The following is a 17,458-nucleotide window of genomic DNA, read 5'->3' as shown; positions in this document are numbered from 1 at the left end:
TGGTACATAAAGTACCTGGTACATAAATGAACTGGTACATAAAGGGTCGCACCCACGCTATCCAATGTCCGTCGCCATTTGTAAACAATCTCCTCGATAAACCTCGGATATTTACGCTGTTCCGTTGCAACCTAGGCTGGTTCCTAGCTCTGATTTGGGTATCAGATCAGAGACCACCAGTTGAAGAATGTATGGGGGCAAGGGACAGTAAATTTGAAAACTCCACAACTCTGCGCTGATACCAGTGCGAAAAAAATCATAAAAAAATCCAATTTCGACAAATTCAAGGCAATTTTTGAGCGAATGTCTTGCAAATACATAACACTTCATTATGTGACATTTTCAATCTGCCGATTCTGTTGCTTCTGTGATAAAAACGAGTAAAACGCAGGTTTCAGGACACTAAATTTTGAGACAAAAATGGCCCAAAATGCACACCTTGCGCGACCTGCACCGTAATATCTGCAAATGACTGACCTAAAACACATATATATTTTTAAAGCATGTGGCCAGACGAAAATAATGGTGGGAAGAAAAGTATCGCATAACCGTTTACTTTTTCCGCTTTGAGCCGAAGCTGGATGGATGGACGACCGTTTCCAATTCGTCTGACTTCCGTTACGTCCGGTAAAGTTTTAGACCCGGCCGTCTACATGGAGCTAGGAAAATCGATACATGCACGTATTTATTTTACACAATAACCACTCGTACGCAGGGCAGGAATCCTTATTTCTATAAACATCATAAATAACTAGTTGAATATATATGCCTGTAAAGAACATATGTCTATTTTATTTAAAAAACGTACCGGGCCAAATGCGAAACTGGCCCCTGCCACTCAAGTTACAGGCTATATACCAACAAAAGAAATTGTTCTTTGTTTCATATAAAATTCATCTACTTCAGAACAATTTTGATACAGTTTCTAGATTTTCACTCCGTCGTAAACCTATTTTCCAAAAGATATCAATACATTTGCTTCGAGAAAACTAAAAGAAAAAGGGGTGTTGAATAGTATGCAGTGAAATGCAAGTCAACTAAAGTCAGGTACCGGCATATTGCCGCATTTCAGAGAGCGGTCTGCAGAATAAACACCCTACTTTCGTTTTCAAGTAAACAACTCGAAAACATGCGAATATTAGCATGAAAAGTGTCTTATTATATGTAAAATTCATTCCACGTGTGAAATACAGCCCATTTGGCCCCCGATTTATGCGCACATGCGTGAAAAATGGAAACATTAGGATCTATTGATCAGGGACTTCTTTCGACTACACCACGGAAACATACTTTCACCGAATTACTGCTACAATGTATATAACCTAATGGGAGCACTGCCGGCGGGACCTTGGGTCCTGGTAGCGCCACGCAAGCCGGACTGGTCACTCAGATGGGATGTATTGGAAGGCACTTCTCATGCTTTTAACTTTACTTTTCTTTTTGCACCATATCCTTGACCGTTTAAACGAAATAAAAAAAGTCTCACATTACCTAAGTTGAAAAAAAGTGTGTAACATGTCACTTTAGGGGCACCGTAGTATTGCCAACGAAGTAAACAGGGGCTCATCTCATTCACGTGAAAATTAATTAAATAAAGTATCACTATTCATATGTTTTTTCGTCCGATATTTTAGTGAAACTAAGATAGTTCTTCAAAAGAACAAAAATTATTGGATATATACATGTTGCGATTTATGAAAGGCGGTACACGCTATGGGAAAACAATTAGTGTTCTCTAACTATAACTGAAATGACGACGCACACTACTCGTACCAAAGAGCTATAAAAATAAATAGATAGGCAACTTGAAAGGCATATAGAGCAAATCTCGCCAAAAAAAAAAACGTGACAACTGAATGAGATCTCGTTTACCGGAAGTAACGCGTTCTCCACGCGCCATTTTGTATGCGAAAGCAATTATTCATCGGTAAATTAACGCCAAACAATATGTTTAAAAAGGAGTTATTAATCAAGATACGGTAATGATAAATTTTATACATATGAAAAATAAACCATATCTAAAGCCGACAGCAAAGAAATATTCTGAATCTATAGTATATAATAATTCTAATTAAACGAATTAGTTATTTCGCCCGGTTAAAACGAAATGATTTCGTTTAAACGAATTAGTTATTTCGTTAAAACGAAATGATTTCGTTTAAACGAAATAACATTTCGTTTTAACGAAATAACTAATTCGTTAAAACTGGAGCAATGATTTCTATCTTCTTCCCAGGTTAAAACGAAATAAAAAAAGTCTCACGTTACCTAAGTGGAAAAAAAGTGCGTATAAACAAGACGACATGCCGCGTCAATTAAGAATCTGAATGAAAACAACAAAACAGCATTTAATGTCGAGCACATCAATTTCAAAACACAAATTCTAATGTGTTAAACACACATGCCAACGTTCATCTATAAAGTGATTGTACTTTTTTCGGCAGAGTCATGTCTTTCATTGCATATAAACATTTTTGCAAAGGTTTGTAACTGAAGAAATACCATGGTCCTTAAAATGAAAGATTTCACATCATGTAATTAAATTGACAAATGGCATTTAGATGTCATGCCTAGTCATTCAGCCATTGATTTTCGACCGTTAATACGAAATAGAAATAGTAGTAATTTATCCCGGGGTCTGCTCTGTTCAAAGATTAATACCTCTTTTATAAAACAAATTCTATGATCAAGGTACAATGTACTTAAGCAAAGAAAAACAAAACAATTGCATTCAAAACTATAAAAAAACTCATTTCAATTTAAGAAGCATGTGACCACGCCTCGACCCTTAACATCATGCAGTTTTATTTACTTTATTCATAAAAAACATGTTTTATGAATGCAATTTGAGTTGGCCCGGTGTATTAAATATCTATTATCCGTTACTCAACCGTTATTTTCATGACTGCATTTTCACTAAGTGCAGTTTCTGTTCAGATGTGATATCGTCAGCTAAAATGAAATCAAATTGCATTAAAATTCTTATTGTTATAGGCAGTCATTTGGCTCATATTGTATCCATAGGAATGTGTATATCTTTCGGTATTTTATACAGTGAAATACGTGCGGATTTCAACACTTCGCATTCAGAGGCTGCCTGGATAGTGTCAATATTTAGCGGTCTAATTGGACTTGTAGGTAAGGAGTCACTTTTTGCTTTTTATCCTAAAAAAATAAATTGAGCATATTACCGAAAATATGTATCATTTGTGTAACGCAACGTGATAAGACTTTTTTTTTATCATATCACAAGAAGCTATTAAAATTGTAGGGTCACATAATACTGGGACGTTTTGTTACTACCTTAAACGCATTTAAAAATAGCCGCCATAAAATTCATTTATAGTTATTCTTTAAATCTAACAATACCAAAATTTAAAAATTCCCTAAGAAAAACAGCATTTATTATCTTACAGGAAATACTTAAATTGATTATGCAGTATTATATGAAATTAGTACACGCTTTGGCAAATTGGCGGGCATGTTGGTTATGTTCACAATGTGTAAAGATAACTGCATAGATGAACTGTGTGTCTTTCTTCCAAACATTTTATTGTACATGCTCATACGTTCTGGTTATACACATCAGAACAACCATAGATATTAACAAGACAAGACTGACCCCTTAAACGGAGTAAAGAGCTCGACATATGTTGTGCAAACTTTATCAGACATAAGGTTTCAGAAATACCGTGAAATACATCTAAAATACAATGGTATAAAAATCATACAAAATATACATAATACAAAAATACAAAGAAGGTTAACTGACAATTTTTTCTTTATCCAATAAACCAAATTCAAGTTCTAGGTCAACGACGCGAATGCAGTTCAATCAGAATTTTAAATTCGGATTTTACAGGGCTGCCGTTAGGGTTTCTGCTTCACAAAACAGGGGAAAGATGGCTCACAGTCGCTGGCACAATTCTTCTTTCTACCGGAATGATCACAAGTAGTTTCGCATCCAGAATCAGCACTATATACATTACATACGGTCTAATTAGTGGTATGTTAAAATCCTCGTTGTTTATAAATCATTTTTTTTTTATTTCATTCATGGTAAAACTTTCAATATAAAAATACAGCATTCACTTTATATAGGACCATTGTTGTTGTTTTTTTTTAAATAAAATAATGTATATAGCTTTTTTAGGCACCAGCAATAAAAAAGGTATTAATATCACATTACCAATGTATTTATTTCATACCCTGGTGATTAAGACCATATTAAAAAGATGAGTCTTAGACGTTATGTTTAGCCCAAGAATAGATATAGCAAGTGAAATCTCATCGATATTGTTTTTCGTCAGGTATTGGTGCTGGTACCGTACATTATTGTGCAAATACAATAGTAGTCCGCCATTTCAGTGCTAAGTGGTGCCCCCTAGCGGTAACACTTGCCAATTCCGGTTCCGCTGTCAGCAGCTTGATTTTGCCGCCAATATTGACAGCCTGTATCCAAGCGTACAGTTGGAAAACAACATTCATGGTACTTGGTGGAATTTCAGCTGTCAGTTTGATTTCCGCTGCATGTTTTGTTCCACCACAGAAGGAAGTTGATGATACTGCTACAGATACGTCACCTGATAAAGAAAACAATGGTTGGAAACTTATACTATAGCAGGAATGCTTTAACCAAATTTAGAATTGATCCAATAACCATCCGTTACATATATTTATTGTATACCTATTTTTTCTTTTTTAATCATCGATTCGCAATTTTACTGCCTGACCGTCCATTGTATTTCTGTATTTGATATATTATATTCCATATTGGTCAATGGCCTAAATGCTATTCTCTATAAATTCTATACAAAATTGACGATGTTCACAGAACTGCCAAACATAGATAAACCTACTTCAGGGAACAAATCCGTACCTCATTTTGAAGAATTATCCTAAAACTGACATAAAATGAAGAAAAAGTAGGGGTCGTATATCTACTAAAAGATATTTGCTAACAGCGAAATCCCACCAAATCCCAATCACTACTCCTACTAAAACGTAGTTTTACTTCACCAAATACAGCATTCTCTGTCATTCCTTTTTTCTCCCAAATTGTCAAAAATACATCCATAATGATATTTAACTGGCCTTGATTTGGATATCTGTGGCTATCCCAAGTGAAAAAAAAATCGTGTTCAATAACCTATTCACCATTATATGTTCAGGTAGCTCCCGCGCTGGTTAGACGATGCAACAACTGTTTTGATACGATAAAACCCGTTGACCGATTAAAACGCTTGACCCAATGTTTCTAAGGCCGTCTGGTGGTATATCCAAATCTATGGCGTACCATTTGGGTCGAAAGTGTGCTTTGCGTACTCGCATTTTCAAAATATACGTGCACGTATACAGAAATATGCGTGCCTTCGTAAATATATATGTCAACCTGTATATGTTTATAGGAACACGCGTATATATGTAAGTGCAAGCATATATGTACGTGCCCGTGTATATATACGTGCACTTGTAATTACGCATGAATTACGCAGAAATGAACACTGGCGATCACGAAGTACAAGAACATAAAAAACCTAACACCATGAAGCTGTTTTCCCTCCTCAAGCATTCAAAGCAAGACACCTTTGGCACTGATTCACTCAAAAAAACACAACAACTTACACACTGCAGACACTGAACCGCCTCGGTAGCCTAGTGGTAGAGCGTCCGCTTCGAGTGCGGGAGGTCGTGGGTTCGATCCCCGGCCGCGTCATACCAAAGACGTAAAAAATGGTACTGGCAGCTTCCTCGCTTGGCGCTCAGCATTAAAGGGATAGTGCTAGGACTGGTCAGCCCGGTGTCAGTATAATGTGACTGGGTGGGGTATCATGCCACGTGTCTACGGCGTGATATTCCAGTGAGGCAGCACTATAAAGTTGGGCATTGTGCTCACTGCTACAAGTAGACACCGTCGTTTATATGACTGAAAAATTGTTGAAAAAGACGTTAAACCCGAACACACACACACACACACACACACACACACACAAACACACACACACACACTGCAGACACTGAAAAGCCACAGTACTCAATGAACAACGTCAGTCCGTCTTTACCTCTAAATATCCACTCTCTCTTAAGACTCTGGCTGAAATAAAGGTGCAGGGGCCTCCGTGGCCGAGTGGTTAAGGTCGCTGACTTCAAATCACTTGCCCCTCATCGATGTGGGTTCGAGCCTCACTCGGGGCGTTGAATTCTTCATGTGAGGAAGCCATCCAGCTGGCTTACGGAAGGTCGGTGGTTCTACCCAGGTGCCCGCTCGTGATGAAATAATGCACGGAGTGGCACCTGGAGTCTTCCTCCACCATTAAAGCTGGAAAGTCGCCATATGACCTATTATGTGTCGGTGCGACGTTAAATCCAACAAAAAAAATATAAAAAAATGAACGTACAGGATCTTGAGATTCCACAGCCACCGTTTAGTCCCCATAACCCAATGCATGATATTGATATATCTACAAATGGCGTAGAGAAACTCCTTAAATACCTTGACCCCCACAAGGCTGCAGGTCCGGATTAAATAAAGCTTAAAATTCAATCCATCCAAATTCCAAATCATCCAAATCACAAAACGAAAAACTGCAATCCACACAAAATACATCCTGCACAACACAACCCTCGAAACAGTATCAAAGTATCTTGTCATCACTCTCTCAAATGATCTAACATGGAAAAATCACATAGAAACTATTACCAAAAAGCAAATCAAACTCTGGGCTTCTTAAGACGTAACATCAAAGTGCACTCAGAAGGGCTAAAGTCATCAGCATATTAATGTACAGGACACTTGTAAGGCCTCAATTAGAGTACTGCTCCTCAGCTTTGGTCCCATATACTGGAAACTCTCATAGAACAACCGTTGAGGCCGTACAGCGCAGAGCTGCCCGCTGGGTCAAACACGACTACGGCCGAATGTCAGTTGTTTCAGACATGCTGGTTTCCCTTCAGTGGAGAAGCCTTGACCTTCGCAGAATTGACCAACGCCTGGCCATGTTTCACAACATCTTGTACAACCAGGTTGCCATCGCTCTTCCAGACTACCTTGTCTCTGTTTCTAGATCTTTACGTTCATGTCATTCCTTAGCATTCCAGCATACCCAGACCAAAACAGATTATCACAAATTCTCATTTTCCCCTAGAACCGTTGTCCACTGGAATGCATTGCCCCCGGACGTTTTCACTTTGTCTGACCCTGAGTTCAGATTGGCCATAAGTCAGATTGAACATATCTCTCCATAATATACCTGATCCGTTTAACCAACTTCCTTCAATATTTTATCATCTTTTTTTTATTTCTTATCTGACTAATTTCTTGTCGGTTGACGCGCGTCAAGTCTAGGTCCCCAGCAGGGGTTTGCATTCTTATTGGAAGATAGAGATGTATAGATTCATACGTGCCTCTACATATTTACGCGTGCACGTAAGAAAATATACACGTGGACGTATATATTTACGCGTGCACGCACATTCTAGTCGCACTTAAATATGCGCGTGCACCTACATATTTACAAATTAACGCGTAAATATATATGTGAACGTATAATTTTACGCGTGCACGCGTAATTCTGGGTGCTCGTATATATACGCGTGCACGCATATATGGACGTCCACGCGTAAATTATAATACGTGCACGTGTTATTACAAGTGCACGTATATATACACGCGCACGTACATATAAGCGTGCATCTACATAATTACGTGTGCACGAAATAAACTATAAAGGTAGACGTATATATTTACGCGTGCACGCATATTTTTATACGTGCATGTATATTTTGAAATGTGCGCGCATGCAAAGTAGACTTTCGACAAAAATGGTACATCATACAAATCTTGCCTAGCGTAAAACGGAAAATTACAGTTGCAAAACTTTCATGTATCAAAATTACAGCTGTAAACTTTTGGAGGGAAATAGGACTATTTTCCACCATCTTTAATGCACTTTGGTGGCATGTAACTGGCATTCAGAGAGACACCACAACTTCCATACTAGTTAATGGAATTTTAGCAGAAATTGTTTTAACAAAGACATTAAGTATTTACAATATTTGTGTAATCTGGTAAGTAAAAGTGAATTAATTACAAGATTGTAAAACGTTTTCTTGACAAACAGGTTTTTAAAAACAAAGTCCTGCCTTGTAACTATTGAATTTTGAAATTGCTATACTGTAAGCATATTGCTTACTTCTTTTCACTTAATAAGTCGTTAATTTAACCATTTTTGTAGTAGTCCATGCCTTTTCTAGAGGATCACTATTCATACATAAACGTATTGTACCTAAAGATTCGTCCGCTGCAATAAAATTCCCCTTTCAGCACCTGTATAATATCTACAGCTGCAAGTATTCCGTTGTAACAAGTCTAACACTTACTAAATTTAGCAACTGCAACTATTTTTCATAAGTCGAAATATTTTAGTCGTTTTACGGCTGTGAAGTGAAATCTACAATTGTAAAATCAATGATACTGTATAAAATCTACAAATGTAAATTTTGAATAATCAAGACAGTAATTTCAAACAAAAGTTTTAACAGCCATAAACTTCAAATTCATACCTGTAGTTTTAATATAAAACATTATTATATAATGATATATTACTAGCAGGAAGAATGCTACATAGAATAAATAGTAATTTCTATCAAAAGCAGGAATTTCTACACAAAACAAAACAACAACAAAAAAAAACAGCCTTTAAAAGATCTAATAAGTAAAGAAAAATAGATATTACTGTGCAAAATTCAAAAGTCAGTAACAAAGTAACGACAACGCATCAAGACTTGTTTATAATAATCTGTTTGTAATAAACAAATTAGTAATTATGCTGTGAAAAAATGGAGACTTAGTAACAGAGTAACGACAACGTATCAGTTATGTTTGTAATAAACCAATAAGTATTCTACTTATAGTATAGCATGTGCAAAACTGAAGAGTTAGTTACAAAGTAGAGACAATACATCAAGTTATGTTTGTAATAAACCAATAAGTATTATGCTTATAGTATAACATGTGTAAAACTGAAGAGTTAACTAGTTACAAAGTAGAGACAATACATCAAGTTATGTAGACGGCTAGTTATGATAAGTATTATGCTTATAGTATAATATGTGCAAAACTGAAGAGTTAGTTACAAAGTAGAGACAATACAGTTCGATTACTAGGTCATACGTGTTTACACGTTTTCACACCAAAATTTCTCTACTTACAAAATGACCTTTCTACTTTTTGCTTATGTTTTGTCTTAGCTTGAGCTCACGTTTTTCTTATACTATAAATACTAAAATATGGAAGCCGGAGTTAAGGTTACAAAACGCAATCTTTAATGTTTACAAACATGATATTTACAAAAACGAACTGTACATCAAGTTATGTTTGTAATAAAGTATTATGCTTATAGTATAACATGTGCAAAACTGAAGAGCTAGTTACAAAGTAGAGACAATACATCAAGTCTTGTTTATAAAAGCATGTTATCACAATTTTGTGATATTTTATATTTACCAGTTTAAAATAGTTTGTGAATAACAATTGCCTTTGATTATGCAGCTCCTTTTTAACTATATTAGATGTTTAAACTGTTACATTTACTCATTTTTGTTTAATTCCACAGACAAATCGGGAAAGAAGGCAGAAGCTACTGACATATGGAAAATAATGATTGAAGTTCTCCAGAACTGTAGATTTATGGTGTTCTTTGTATCTAGCGTAACTACGTTCACTGTTGTATTTTGTCCTGCGACATTCCTACCGGATTTGATGCGAGATGCCCGATATAATCTCCAAGAAATATCCTGGTGTGTCATGATAATGGGTTTCGGAAATTTAATTGGTCGCCTAATAAATGGTACCTTTGCATCTAAATTCAACAACCACGTGCCGTGGATCCATGGAATCACACTTTTAGGATTTGCTGCTACCACTACATTGACCATTACGTCACATTCGTTAACATCATTAATAGTATTATCGGCCCTGTTAGGACTGTTCTCAGGTAAAGTAATATACATAATTAGCAAATGAAATATTGTAAGATAGTTATATAAATAATACATATACTTACCGGATAAGCTTACATCTTACACCTGTTTTTATAATATTGCCTGGAAAATATGTTAAAGTATTTAGAGGCCTCTGTGGCTTACAGGTAAACATGGCTGACTTCTAGTCGTTTGTCCATCTTTTGAGCCTAGCTGGTAAAATCGTTTTATTTCACCTGCTGCAAACTTCCAGTTGGCTTGCAGAAGCGGTGGCTCTAATCAGGTATCCATCCGGAGAACGTTACCATATGACCTAAACAACTGGTTCGTTCCTATACGAATGCTGTAGATCTAGAAGTATTTAAAGAAAATAGCTGATCATAGTTAAAGCGTACAGCAAATTAATCAATTAAACGTATAGAATGTTAGTTGTATATACTGTAAATACTTGAACAACTTAAGACTGAATATAGAATTATTTAACGGCATTGCTATGAAATATATAAATGCTTACTATGTTACTTGTAATAATTGTGTTTAAGGTGGTTATTTTGGTCTTCATATGGCAGTAGTTGCCCACTACCTTAAAAGATCCCAGATCCCAGTTGGTTTTGGAATGATAGTAGCAGCAAATGGTGTCTCGTCAACCGCTGGGGTTCCACTCGCTGGTAATGTATCGCCCTTTTCTATTAGTTTGATAGAAACGTTCTAGATTGAAGAAAAGTGATCATAATTCAATTGTTAAAAGACGGTCACGTGGTGACTCCCTATATTTCTGTGAAGTGTCAGTAGATTTTCATGTCTGTCTTAGTTACAAATAAGTGGTCATTATAGGGTTTGTTAGTGACCCTCCACGGAAATATGTGGGGTCAGTATGATAATTATGGGGACTCGGCTGACACCTCGCCTGTCATTTATCATACTGACCCTACATATTGCCAGGGAAGCTCACTAACAGACCCAATAATTAAAAATAATGCGTTTCTCTTGCGTATGTGTACATATTGTTGGCCAGCGTGTGCATATCGGTTTTGTTATTGATAACATTTCTTTGCATTTGTTTTCAAGGAACATGACTCATAATAAGAACAAGAACAATAAAATACTGTAAGTGTATTAATATTAGCGGAGTACTAATTTTCGCGCTATTAGCGGGATCGGGCATGCGCTAATTCATGTCTAGCGCTAATATTAGACAGAAATGAAAGGCTTTCCTTAAAAAAGTGATATTTATAGTATTGAAAATACCGTAATCACAATGCAACAGAACACAGAGAAATATATATTTATTGTGTAAATATGACAATAAATGCATTCCTAACTATTATTCTGCAGAATGTTTTTTTGAATAGAATAATTTAAGCTGTTTGAATATTAGTACAAAAGTCATCTATTTTTGTAAATTAATCTGTATTTTTTTTCTTCGCCATAGTCCATAAACATGGTATATAACACCTTCGGAGTAGATCGCAAGTTTGACCGGTCGCGCTTATAACAAGTGTCACCATAACATTTTACTGCTTTGAAAACCAAGTGTAAATTTGAAAACAAACAATTATTACCATTCTGCACTGTGTAAATGTACAAATTTACAGTATACAGATTAACACTGATCTAAACGAATGTAGATTTTCTGCATACTTTAGACCTATGCATTTTTATTTGCGTGCCTGGTCGATTTCATTACGAATACCATTCAGCCACCAACTGGCTATTTTAGCGCTGGTGATACTGCGTTAGTACAAGTACGCGCTAATAAGTCGAAACTACTTAATTCTAGGCGTTTGCGCTAAAATTTAGCTGCGCTAATATAAGTACACTTACAGTATTCAAGTGGATTGGACCACTATTTATTATTTTCATTCAATAAGGTATTAAGGTCACCCTTAAATGTTCTATATTAAATAATGCTTACACATTGTAAACAGCAAAGTAACGAAGTATATATAGGTATAATATTCATTACGATTCTATACAAAAATAGTAACTACACAATTTATAATAAGTATATTTTAGAATGTCTATACATGTAAGAATAGCTTAAAATCAATTGTGGGAACATACTAGTACATAATTGCTTTATAAGAACTAGATTTATTCAAGTATTTCTTGTTTATTCATTCAAGGTCTTAAAGGAGTGAAAAGGAATATTCTGAGCAGTAATACAAAAGAAATATCATTTACAAACACAAAATGTACGTATAAACTGATACTTTGTAGAAATAACCTTTTAGATGTATATTTGATTTTTTTAATATTCACTAGGTCTGGTGTCTGATGCATTCGATGGTGAAAAAGGCTCGTTTGTGTTTGGAGGTTGCGTGATGTTCATCGCCGCTCTGGTTTTATCCGTCAACATGGTGAAAGAGTTCTTTGTGCGATGGACTTCTGATGTCGAAGCTAAAGATGAATATAACGTTGAAGTTCACTATGAAAATGAAATAACACACTTATAGTGTCTAATCATATCATTATATGACTGTAAATGTGTTTATAACTAGAACTGTGATATAACACACTATTAGTGTCTGATCTTATCATTGTATGACAGTAAATGTGTTTATAACAAGAATTGTGTCCACAGGACACGGATGCCCCCGCATACTGCACAATCCTCTAAATATCAAATATCTTAGTTCAGACCATCTTTACATGAAGGATGTTCGACTAAAAGTTTGAATCAAATTGTATTCAGATACGGTTGTGCATCTTAGCAATTTTGAATCCATTCCTTCAAAAAGTGTATGAGGAGTTGAACACACCAAATGTCTTATATGACCTATTTTGTGAAATTAAGAAAGGGCCGTACTTCTAGAAAAATAACCACAGACAAAAAGTTCTATTATATATGGTCATCTTCACATCAAGGTCCATCACCTGTAAACTTTCAAACATATCCTTTCTACAAAGGACCATAACTGCGGTAAAAATAGTCCCAGCACTATTCCTTCCCTTGTGATCATTTGCACATCAAAATTGTTCATCTGTGAATGTCTTAAGCAAAGCGGGCTAATAGTGTGTGACACGTAAGATTACGGGACGTACGGATGTACATACGCAGGTCGTATGGACATACAGACGTACAGAGAAACAGCAGCAACGCTGTATGCCCTCACGTAAATGTCGGGACATAAAGATTAAACGGCGAAATTAGTGCCAACTTAAGCTGATCCTGTAGGATGCACGTAACTAGCAACCCTCAAGTACACTCAAGGTTCACTAAGCATGCAACTTTCCAGCCATGCTATAGCTCCAAAGAGCAGATATTTCAGCAGGGTGGTTACTACCCTAGGTTCGTACACTTGGTATATCAAGTTTACTCTAAAGTTAGACCAAGTAAAGATCAAGCTGAATAACAGTTTTCAAATTTATTTACAAAACCCTTAACAATAGTGAACAGCTAAGTTATTATACGAGAATACCATCATAAAATAAAATGTGATAAGTAAAATCATGAATACTATGTACAGGACATAGATGAGGCTTTGCTAAGGAACTTGCGGGTTGTGACGGAAGAGGGCCGTCCGTAACCCATATTGTACCATATACTATATGAGGATTATGACAGAATTGGGCTGTCTGTACCAACTAGGGTTATGACAGAAATTGGCTGCCAGAAAACCCGGATTTGTGACAAACAAATATACTAGACGTAGGGTCAGAGTTGCTGACCTAGATACAGAAATTTCCTAAGTATATATGTAAACTTTCAGTAACAGTTAAACTGGTATGAAATTAGCATATAACATATTTTTAATAATATATTCATAAGTAATAAATATTTAATTCATATCATAAATACAATTCTATTACATTTTAAGGAAAAATAAAAATGCTGTAAGAATTCATATGCAATTCTAACAAACTTTATATTTGCTGTGAAACAAATGTAACTAAATTTTCAGAATAAAAGGGAGTTAATTCATGTGATATTACAAAATTAAGTAGGAGTAACTAAACTTCACATTAGCAAAAAGAAAAGTCAAAACCGTTACAAAAGCATCACTTTTTTATAACATCCCACTGTCCGATCTTTCTGATCACTTAACGACCACTCACAATTACAAAATAAAACCAACGTGTCATCAAAATTATCACTTTACACGGCTTCATGGACATCATGGCCTACTAATATTAAATTTGTAATCATGCGCCAACTAAACAAATAATGAAAGATCGGGACTTTTTCAAAGATATGTTTTATTTCCTGTAGTTTTCTGATATTCTAACCTTTAAACAACCGAATTGTATGCACAGAAATAACGAAGAATTTATGCAATATAGCTTTTAGTTTAAATTTTTCCAGCCCAACAACAGACATGTATATGTCACAAAACCGGCTTGTCCGCGAATTCAGTGTCAAAGGTTACTAGAACATAAATACAATAAATAAACAATCGCTTACTATGTCCTTGTAAGTCCTGTAAAATGAAACGGCTCATGTTTATACATTCATATATATTCCGTATCGGGAACATTGACAATCACAGTTCGATTATTTCCACGAATATGAAAACAGTAACTTTTATTCCTTTGTTTACATTTCAAACATGACGATTCACATATACTTTCAAGAACGTAATTTCGTGCTTTCCGACCCACATGGTGTGTAAACGTTTTGTAATTAAAAGTATGGTGTATTCGGCAAAATGTTTGTAATTTCTGACGGTAAATATCATTGAGAGTATCATTTATGTTCACGAAATTTAATTGAATATTTAAATTTTATACCTGCAAAAAAAACAACAAAAAAACGTGATGGTCATGGTCGCTGGCTTCAAATTCTCCGCCCATCACCGGCGTGGGATGGAAACCTCACTTGATGTGTAAAACTTTTCACGTAAGGAAGCCATTCAGCTGAGGTTAGTGTCTCGATCTAGGTACTAGTCTGAGCCCCCAAAAATGTCTGGAGGGGCACTTGGAGTCTTTCCCCGCCAAATAAACCTGGGAAAAGTTCATTGTGTCGTTTCGCTGTTGCTCTCAATCAAACAAAATAAACATTGTTCCCGTTTTTGTTTGTTTGTTTATTTATATTTTTATATAAATGAATATGCAAAAGGGTATTTGTTTGTTTCAGTGTAACGTGAAAATATATTATTACAATTATATATCAACAGTGAACGTCACATGCATTATATTTTCACGAGGGGTTAATGCTTTGACCTACATGTAAAACGAACATATTCCTAGTGTATAAAAGGTAAAGGTAAAGGTCTTGTTTATTAGTGCCACCTCTATTGAAAGGGCCAGCCAATTTGTTGTGTGCTTTCCAATTACCTCCCAACTCCTACCACTATGCCAGGCGCCATGCAGATAGAAGAGGACCGGCCTTATCGGATCGAGTTCCATGACAAACACCCTTCATTTATATGTATATGAGTAGGTACTCGTGGAATTATATGTTAAGTGTAAAAAGTATGTGTTCACAGTGAAAATCATCCATGCTAAATAATACGTACGAAATGTTTGCTTTCTCACTGTCTAACATGTCCGAAATGATCTATTGGATTTTTATCATAGAGTTCTAGTTTATTTTTCACCTTAGATTAAAGCAAACGTGTTCAATATAATTTTAAACTTAAACTTTGAAGTTTAGTAAGTTGTAGCATTCCCTAGGTCAAGGGTATTTTGATTACCTTCTGTAGTCAGTTATTTATTGTAAAAATGCTTTTTTAACCAAAGTGGAAAATATCAGGTACTGGAAAATGCAGCTTTCTAAAAGGCCAGTAAGAATTCTCGATGTCATTTGTCAGACATACCTTGTAAATAAATAATATTATTACATTGTTAATACTGCTATTTCTTTTGTTGCACTTTGCGGACTTATGATAAAGTTTTATATATATCTCGCACACCATACCTATAGTTTAAAATGACAAATTTTGCCAACACCTGGTAAATTGTAATGTGTTTTTTAGAAAAGTTTCCCACTTTAGTCTTTTAATTAAAGTAAGAGTTCAGCACTTCATGGTTTTAATGTATTGTCACATTGGAAAAAAGTTTGTTTTACAGTAACTTCGAAATTCCTCAGCAGTAATATCATGTACCCCTACCCACCTAATTCATTATTTCAAAATAGCATAGTCCTTAAGTTATCTTTAGCAATTTCGCAAATTATTAGCTTAGCCACCGCCACACAATAAACCGGTTGACGCATTTAGCGAAGCGTCTTACCGCTATATTACATGTACAAATATAGACTCATGACAGTATAAATCTGAACCAGTGTTTAGTAGATAAACTCTTTTGTTTTGGGGTCAGTAGATCAAAGGTTAATGTCATAGTGTCCTTCAGACTTGACTGAAAATGATTTCCGATCGATAACATTGATAACTGAAGAACGCTTTTGCCTACATGCGATTAAACTTCATAGGATGTTTGCCCGTGGTGAGTTTAGAAGACCCCAATTGTTTTTGGGGTCACTAGGCCAAAGGTCAATGTCATAGTAGCCCGGAGACTTTAAACCGTTTCTGGACGATTTGGCCTGATGGTGTCTCTTTCATAGGATTATTGCCTGTGGTCCGTAGATGGCCCCTATTTTTCTTGGGTCAAAGGTCAGGGTGATTGCGTGTGGTCAGTAGATAACGCATTATTGTTTTTGCGGTCAGTTGGTCAAAGGAGAAATGTCAGTGTGATCTCGGGAGGTCATCATAGTGGGCATTCGTATTTAACAAACATATCTTTCTGATTTCTGCTTGCCAAATATGAAGGGATTGTGAACCTGTAAGTTTCACTTTTAACAAAATTGTCAGTAAATGGCGTCTTTATTTCGGGGTAGATGAGTTTCTGAAGAACTTTTTTTTTAAATGTGGCAAAATTGTGTGTGCAATGTTGGAGTCCCATAAAACATGCTAGATAGAATACTTATGTAATATCATATTGGCATGATCACGTCTGAGTTGTTTCATTTTTCATTCAAGATATGTAAGATAATTATACCAACAGTTAATGTTTATTTACTGATGCATTCATATTGAATCATTAACGATACAGGCATAGAACAGTATCATAAGCTCAAACATTTTCATAAATAGGCCTCAGATGATTTTAATGCAAGCAGTTTGCTTTATCTGTATTTAAATCATAAACGAACATAATTTCATTTTGAAGTCCTGATCTCGTTGTATGTATAAATGACTTAAATATGCCAGTTAAGTAGTTGCCGCATGAGCAAAGGTTTTTATGAATACATAGAACGGTTAATAATATTTCCAAACTATTAAAAATTTAAAATATAAAGTGCATTTCATCTTTTCTCTTTTAAATAAGCTGTCAGTATATCTTTTTATGTACTATTCAAGCATATATGAAATATCGTATAAATTATGCTCTGTTTACCTCGACTTACGTTCTATTTTGACGGATATTAAAATCAGCGTAACATTTTAGACACTGGGGTGTTATAATGCTTTAATAAAATAATTTCGAAAAGCAAGTTTTCTGTTGTTTATAATTTGATTGAACATATTTCACACTG

The 17,458-nt window shown here is 35.4% G+C and overlaps 2 protein-coding genes across 11 annotated transcripts in view; one reads left to right on the top strand and one right to left on the bottom strand.

The window, feature by feature from the left end:
* Positions 1-123, bottom strand: part of LOC123525784 (centrosomal protein of 290 kDa-like) — a 63,963-nt gene extending 63,840 nt beyond the window's left edge. For 9 of the 10 annotated variants that reach the window (XM_053521712.1, XM_045304940.2, XM_053521720.1 and 6 more), the window contains exon 1: positions 64-123. The gene's annotated coding sequence lies outside the window, so the exon portion shown is untranslated. The remainder of the gene's footprint in view (positions 1-63) is intronic. The other variant, XM_045305012.2, reaches the window with a different exon arrangement.
* Positions 124-6,388: 6,265 nt separating this feature from the next.
* On the top strand, positions 6,389-12,437 carry LOC128551286 (monocarboxylate transporter 14-like). Its single transcript, XM_053532099.1, has 4 exons — positions 6,389-6,515; positions 9,615-9,995; positions 10,524-10,649; positions 12,247-12,437. The coding sequence occupies exons 1-4, from the start codon at positions 6,389-6,391 to the stop codon at positions 12,435-12,437; spliced, it is 825 nt and encodes a 274-aa protein (XP_053388074.1).
* Positions 12,438-17,458: the final 5,021 nt, after the last annotated feature.

This window comes from Mercenaria mercenaria, chromosome 1 (assembly GCF_021730395.1).
Source record: "Mercenaria mercenaria strain notata chromosome 1, MADL_Memer_1, whole genome shotgun sequence".
NCBI lineage: Eukaryota > Metazoa > Mollusca > Bivalvia > Venerida > Veneridae > Mercenaria > Mercenaria mercenaria.
The sequence above is the reverse complement of the archived record's forward strand: the minus strand, read 5'-3'. Positions and strand labels throughout refer to the sequence as shown.

Bases quoted from the DNA above. Each gene is read 5' to 3' on its own strand.
- LOC128551286 (XM_053532099.1), top strand. From the start codon at position 6,389: ATGAACGTACAGGATCTTGAGATTCCACAGCCACCGTTTAGTCCCCAT. The intron at 9,996-10,523 runs GTAAAGTAATAT...ATTGTGTTTAAG, and splicing joins CCTGTTAGGACTGTTCTCAG to GTGGTTATTTTGGTCTTCAT. The intron at 10,650-12,246 runs GTAATGTATCGC...AATATTCACTAG, and splicing joins CGCTGGGGTTCCACTCGCTG to GTCTGGTGTCTGATGCATTC.